The sequence below is a fragment of the Zalophus californianus genome, chromosome 6 (assembly GCF_009762305.2).
Source record: "Zalophus californianus isolate mZalCal1 chromosome 6, mZalCal1.pri.v2, whole genome shotgun sequence".
Classification (NCBI taxonomy): Eukaryota; Metazoa; Chordata; class Mammalia; order Carnivora; family Otariidae; genus Zalophus; species Zalophus californianus.
Window position 1 is genome coordinate 16,273,768 of NC_045600.1, and position 7,711 is coordinate 16,281,478.

The 7,711-nt window shown below is 38.1% G+C and overlaps 1 protein-coding gene across 1 annotated transcript; it reads right to left on the reverse strand.

The window, feature by feature from the left end:
- Positions 1-5,159: 5,159 nt before the first annotated feature.
- LOC113930576 (heat shock cognate 71 kDa protein-like) lies at positions 5,160-7,419 on the reverse strand. The gene has a single exon (XM_035728189.1). It carries the CDS (start codon positions 7,348-7,350, stop codon positions 5,410-5,412), a length of 1,941 nt encoding a protein of 646 aa, XP_035584082.1. The 5' UTR covers positions 7,351-7,419; the 3' UTR covers positions 5,160-5,409.
- Positions 7,420-7,711: the final 292 nt, after the last annotated feature.

Genomic DNA, 7,711 nt, shown 5'->3' on the forward strand with positions numbered 1-7,711 from the left:
ATAGGTATGATTTAACATCTACTACATGTCAAGTTGTTTTCCATGAATTATTCACGTTCTCCCCAAAATTTTGTAATACTCACTATCCCCATTCTACAGAGTAGAAAAATTAGTCTCATCAGGTTTAAGGATCTTTCCTGTGATTTTCTAGCTATTAAAGGATAAATTCAGGATTTGATTATATGTGTTTCATTTTGAAGATGATATTTATTCGTTATACATACTGCTTAATCTTTTAAACTCCATGCATCGTAAATAATCATTTGTAAAAGGTTCTGTAGTTTACATTTACATAATACATCAATTTTCAAAGCTCATTCATATCATGTTACACAGCTTCTCGCAAGTGAATTAGCTTTTCCATTTATCAGATGTGAGTCACTGAGGCACACACCAAATAATTGACTGGCCCATGCGCCCAGCAAGCCAACTGGCAATTGGGTCTGGTACTTTCCCAGGGGTAAGAATTAGGTAGAACGATATGGATGCAGTTTCCAGGATCAGATATGCACAATTAAATCTGGGCTTTGTGACTTACTTTAATCACCATCTTTGTGTCTCAGGTTCTTATCTGTATACTGAGATGCTATTCATGCCTACTCATTGGGAACTGTAAAGGATCTGATGTTTATAACTCACTGAGCTCAGAGCTTGGCAAATAGCAGGTCCTCAGGAAAGTTTAGCTCTTATATTACCAACTTTGGTACTTACGATGACACTCCTCTTTAGAGGAATGCATTGTTCTTTTATCTAGTCATAAAAAAATTGTCAAGCAAAAAGATATATGGAGAATGTATATAGTAAGTATGTGTATATATTTACTGAAGTCCCTATTTTCAACTACTTGTACAATTGATTGTGAACATAGATCTAATTTTTATGTTGCTGTACTTCTTATATTTCAGGTAGTGACAGGTTTAAATGCTTAGTTTTAGACTTTTGTAACATCACTTTTGACCTACCTGATATTGTTTGCATAATCTATCAGAGAGGAAGAAACTTTTACCCTCTATGAAATTTTTCAGAGAGTTGGGACTTTGGGCAGTTATTAACAACAACCTAAACATTTCTAACTCCATGCATTTTCAGCCTGGTGTGTTTTTCTTCCATAATGGACTTACCTAATATAGTTCACTCCTTTTTTCATCTGTAAAACCATTATTCTGCAAGATTTATAGCACTTTTATGCATCTCTTTTTCGTTGTTACACATGGAGGACATTTTTTGGCAGTAATTATACAATTTGCATATTTAAAGAGTAAATTGCAATCAAGAAAAAATTATCATACAAATTGCTGTGTGTGTAATATGGATCTGCAGAATATAGTGTTTACTTCTCTGATGTGCACACTAGATATCTTAGAAAAGCGAGGAAAGGAGAAAAGAAAAACATTTGCCAAAGAGATTAAGCAGACCTTGCTTCCCTCTTAGAAAGTTTTTTTTTTTTTTTTTGTCTAAAATTTAAAGAGATAAATTATTTTTTCCACATTATGATGGGGGGAAATTCTTGGTTGCTTTCAGTTTTATATAATCCCTTCTCTTTTGTTCCCCCCTCTGTTTTTATGTTTTTGTTCAAAATTATTTGTGTGAGGCACTTCTGAGAAATGTTAATATCATAAGTTTAATCCTGAATATCTTCAATGGACAACTGGAGGAAAAAAAAAGAGGAAAAATGATGTTAGCTTCTGGACTAAAATGTAAGTCATCAAAGTGTTTAATAGTCCCTACTGACAGCTAAATAAAAACAAAACTGCCAGAACAAAAGCAAAATAAAAGAACAACACCAAAACCTCAATATATGAACAAACACAGGAACAAAAAGTCAAGTCTGGAAGAAGTCATCTCCTCTGCTTGCATGTATGTGCAAATTCTGCATTTTTTTTTCATGGAGAAATTGCCTTATATTCTATTTAGTCAGTGTAGACAGAGGCTGTTTATCCCCATAAATGGTGCATTTTGTGACTAAGTTTTTTGACCATCTGAATGACAAATTTTTACACAGCTAATTGAATTAATATGCAGCTGTTCTTAGTTGGTCATTTAAGTGTCAAAAGCATCAAAGTGATTGCTTGATCTATTGTTTTGCTTGTTTTTTTATTATTTGAAATGGATTTATTTTGAGTCATTTGCATGCTGAACTTATAGTTTTATATATAATTTTAGAATATATTCTTTCAGGGCACCTGGATGGCTTAGTCGGTTAAGCATCTGCCTTCAGCTCAGGTCATGATCCCAGGGTCCTGTGATCGAGTCCCACATCGGGCTCCCTGCTCAGCGGGGCATCTGCTTCTCCCTCTGCCCCTCCCCTCTGCTTGTGCTTCCTCTTCCTCTCTCTCTCTCTTTCTCTCTTATATAAATAAATAATATCTTTAAAAAATAAAAAGATATATTCTTTCTTTGTGATTTGGAATTTATGATATAACCATGAGGATAATTTTATTAATGAACTCTCAATTTGACTTCAAAAGGTATACAGGGCCCACGAGAGAAATTTTCCAAATGGTCATTTATGTTTTCAAGAGTCAGTATAGGAAGTGCCAGATTATGAACAGGGCTTCCTATGCATAAGCATACAGTGATGTCATTTGTACTCTGCATTGGGAGTAATGAGTTGAGTAAACTTTCACTAATTTTACTCATGAAAATGAACAATTTGACATTTCTTCCTAAATTGGAAGGAGAGGAATAAATCTGTAAGGGCCTGAATTTGATTAGAACAAAGTCCCAGGAAGTGTGAAAACTGTTTTCTTTATGTTTGTGGTGAAGAATATGGTCAGAATTTTTCTTCCATGTTTCTTCCCAGGATCCATTTTCCATTCTCACTAGGTGTTAAAAGTGAAAAGACATGAAGGAAGAGGAGCAAGTATTGGAAAAGTTTCAAGTGGATTCCAATATTAAGCTTGATGTGTATTTAATTCTGAAAAAAAGAAAAGTGCCTGTAGGGGTATAAGTGTGGAACACTCACCATTCCGTTGTGGCAATGATTTTTTCATGCATGTATATGAGTTTCTCTGCTTCGACTGGAATGTAATACCCACAAGGTTAATTAGATGTGCTGAAAATGGAAACGTTCAGCACTCTCAAAATGTCTAGTTAATTCAGGTCTCACCCAGGCATCTATGCTATTTTTTTTTAACCACATGGTTTTCCAAGGTGTGGAGTTCATTTACAAGTAACATCCTTTGAACCTTTTCAATATAATAAAAGGGTATTTGAGATGCACGGTCAGTCAACATCTAACATAAAATCTTAAGCCTCTGGTTTTGAAAAGAACAATGTGGATTAATGAGGGTTGTTTTTTTTTATAGAGCTGATACAATTACTTGTCAAAAGAGACAAAGAAGAGAATTACTGTTGGTATTCTGGTCAAAAACTGTGTTGATCTATCATGAAAATTGAAACTACCCTAGAGAATGGATGGATTTTGACTTACTTGTGGTATTAGTAAGGGAAATGAAGTCACAAAGAAGATGCATGGATCATAAAGCAAAATCAATATGGATATTCAGTTAAAGAAAAGCATTTTATATTTTTGTCAATTGAAATGGAAAATGAACTGTTTCTACAAAGAAGGATGAAGCATCATTGCTTATGAATTTTTACTCTGCTTATTCTTTAGCTTGATATGTCCTTAGCTTGTTCATTTTGAGTATTATATGATATTATAGTGCAAATACATGTTTCTTTTAGTTTCGTTATTTCATCAATATTTACCTAGATACTCTTGTCTGATCTCAGAACTTATACAATGTCTGCTCCAAAAATTGGAGGTAAGGACAGGGTTTCTTTCATTTCATGAAAAAAAGTGGTAAGAGATCAGCAGAAGCTTCTTGTATCCACAAATATGAACTATCATGGGTGTCTAATAACCATAAAATTTTTTTAGGAAAATATCATGATCAATCCTTGAAGTGATTCCAAGTGATAACTCCAAGTAGAGTTTCGCCAAAACATTAGTTGTTAGGTGTGTTTTTAAATAACTTCTAAAACAGGATGACATAAAGTTTTCTGAAGTAGGGAAAGATAAAAAATTTTCCATACCATTATTAAGGAGTAAAGTTAAAGCAACATCTTCCCTTATGCCCAAAATGTAAACCGTTTTAGGGCTTTCATAGTCATCCAGGAAGAGAGAGGGGATATAAAACAAGTGACTAAAAATTATACTTAATCACTGCTGTTCCATAAATCATGAAAATCTTTTTTTTTAAAGATTTTATTTATTTATTTGACAGAGAGAGACACAGCGAGAGAGGGAACACAAGCAGGGGGCGTGGGAGAGGGAGAAGCAGGCTTCCCGCCAAGCAGGGAGCCTGATGTGGGGCTCCATCCCAGGACCCTGGGATCATGACCTGAGCCGAAGGTAGACACTTAACCAACTGAGCCACCCAGGCGCCCCAAATCATGAAAATCTTAATGCTACACTTCAAGGAAAGGAAAACTCTCATGCAACAAAGTTATCAGAGTTGGAGTTTATTTATAAAGGTCACTTGTATTGTTTTTAGTATGTCTATAAAATCCATCAATGTCACATGGTGAAAAGACTGATCTGGGTTCTGAAACACATATTCTAGTTCAAGCTTCTCCATTTAAAAGCTTTGTGATTGTGATTGCAATCTTCCTGGCCTCGTTTCCTCATCAATCGAACAAATAAGTTCATATGCATGTATGCCTACTTCTTGGAACAGCCAGCAAAGTAATCCATACATCAAAACCTTATAAGCTATTAACACACCAATATTAAAGACTTCTACTACTACGATTATCTATGATCAGTTATTCCAATTGGTTAGAGCCTAAAACTCCAGAAGCCAACAAATTGGGTTAATTTCCCTTGAGAATGGTTTGTGAGCAATCCAGTAAATTCCTCTGAATCTCTACTCAAATCATGCCATTGGCTACAATGGAATTAAGTATGAAAATGCTGAGAACACAGTTTTGAACCCCTTGAAACAACAACTCAGGGTACATGCCCCACTTAGAGCAATAGCTGTAATGCTTTGCAATAGCATAATGTTTTGCCATAAAACTCTGCATGTTGGAATGCAGTGGTGTTATAAAATCCTAACATTGGAGGGGGGGGAGGTCTAGATTGATTAGATTATCTAGTTATACATTGTGATTTCAGTTTCAGGATGATTTATTTATTTATTTTTTTTTTATTTTTTTTTTTTTTTGCCAATTAAATACCGTTTTATTTAAGACATTGCATTTTCCACTTAACAATAACAGTGCTTATAAAGTGCAATGTTCATTTCCTTTCCCTGTGCACGTATTTCATATTCAAGTATCAAGAATGCCCAGTTTATTTATACTATAGCAGCTCAACATTAAAACTGCCATGGAATTTGCTACAAATTTGGGTCCTTCGAATATTTTGTGGAACAATGCTAGACCTATTCTCAGGTTGGCTTAATCAACCTCTTCGATGGTGGGTCCAGAGGAGGCACCACCAGATGGAGGAGCTCCACCACCAGGGAAGCCTCCAGGCATTCCTCCTGGCATGCCCCCTGCACTCTGGTACAGTTTGGTAATGATAGGATTGCAGACTTTCTCCAGCTCTTTCTGCTGGTGTTCAAATTCTTCCTTCTCTGCAGTCTGGTTCTTATCAAGCCAATTGATGATTTCATTGCACTTGTCAAGAATCTTCTGTTTGTCCTCATCATTGATCTTGCCCTGAAGTTTTTCATCTTCAACAGTTGCTTTCATGTTGAATGCATAAGACTCAAGTGAATTCTTGGAAGACACCTTGTCCCGCTGTTTCTCATCTTCAGCTTTGTACTTCTCAGCTTCCTGGACCATGCGCTCAATGTCTTCCTTGCTCAAGCGGCCCTTGTCGTTAGTGATGGTGATCTTGTTCTCTTTCCCTGTGCTCTTATCCACAGCAGAGACGTTGAGGATACCGTTAGCATCAATATCAAAAGTGACTTCAATCTGAGGAACGCCACGAGGGGCAGGAGGGATGCCTGTGAGTTCGAACTCGCCAAGTAGGTTGTTATCCTTGGTCATGGCACGCTCCCCTTCATACACCTGAATGAGCACACCAGGCTGGTTGTCAGAGTAGGTAGTGAAGGTCTGTGTCTGTTTGGTAGGAATAGTAGTATTACGCTTGATAAGAACAGTCATGACTCCTCCAGCAGTTTCAATGCCAAGAGAAAGTGGAGTGACATCCAACAGCAGCAAATCTTGAACATTTTCAGATTTGTCTCCAGAAAGGATGGCTGCCTGGACAGCTGCACCATAAGCAACAGCCTCATCAGGGTTGATGCTCTTATTCAGTTCTTTCCCGTTGAAGAAATCTTGTAGAAGCTTCTGAATCTTGGGGATACGGGTAGAACCACCCACCAGCACAATATCGTGGATTTGAGACTTGTCTAGCTTGGCATCCCGAAGGGCTTTCTCTACAGGGTCCAGGGTGCCACGGAACAGATCAGCATTTAATTCTTCAAACCGGGCACGAGTAATAGAGGTATAGAAGTCGATTCCTTCATATAGAGAATCAATCTCAATACTGGCCTGCGTGCTGGAAGAAAGTGTGCGCTTAGCACGTTCACAAGCAGTACGGAGACGACGAACTGCCCTCTTGTTTTCACTGATGTCCTTCTTATGTTTGCGCTTGAACTCAGCAATAAAATGGTTGACCATCCTGTTGTCAAAGTCTTCTCCACCTAAGTGGGTGTCTCTGGCTGTGGATTTGACCTCAAAGATCCCATCTTCAATAGTAAGGATTGACACATCAAAAGTGCCACCTCCCAAGTCAAAGATCAGCACATTCCTTTCAGCACCAACCTTCTTGTCTAAGCCATAAGCAATAGCAGCAGCAGTTGGCTCATTGATGATTCGAAGTACATTGAGACCAGCAATAGTTCCAGCATCTTTGGTAGCCTGACGCTGAGAGTCATTGAAGTATGCAGGTACCGTGACAACTGCATTGGTAACAGTCTTCCCAAGGTAGGCCTCTGCAATTTCCTTCATCTTCGTCAAAACCATAGAGGACACCTCCTCTGGATAGAAACTTTTTGTCTCTCCCTTGTATTCTACTTGGACCTTAGGCCTACCAGCATCATTCACCACCATAAAAGGCCAATGCTTCATATCAGATTGGACAACAGCATCATCAAATCTACGTCCAATCAGGCGCTTGGCATCAAAAACTGTGTTGGTGGGGTTCATCGCAACTTGGTTCTTTGCAGCATCACCGATCAATCGTTCTGTGTCAGTGAAGGCGACATAACTTGGAGTGGTTCGGTTTCCCTGATCATTGGCAATTATTTCCACTTTCCCGTGTTGGAAGACACCCACGCAAGAGTAGGTGGTGCCAAGATCAATGCCAACCGCAGGTCCCTTAGACATGGTTGCTTCTGTGTGGGCCTGGCTCGGCTTGAGAAGAATTCAGATGTCTGGTGATTTAGCCCAGCGTTCAATGAGCAGTTTCAGGATGATTTAAATCAAACAGTCTCTCTCTCTCTCTCTCTCTCTCTCTCTCTCACACACACACACACACACACACACACACACACACACACACACACGGAGAAAGATATGTGTTATGGCCCTCATTCCCAAAGCTGTTCATAGCCCATATTTAGAATTTACCATCTACCTCCTCAACTAAGCAGTTCATATTTGTTGTCATTTGCTTTCAAGCAGGGCGTCAGCCTATTGCTGTTCTTTATAGAATGAGGTGATCCAAACGTTTGTTTTAGATTTCTTG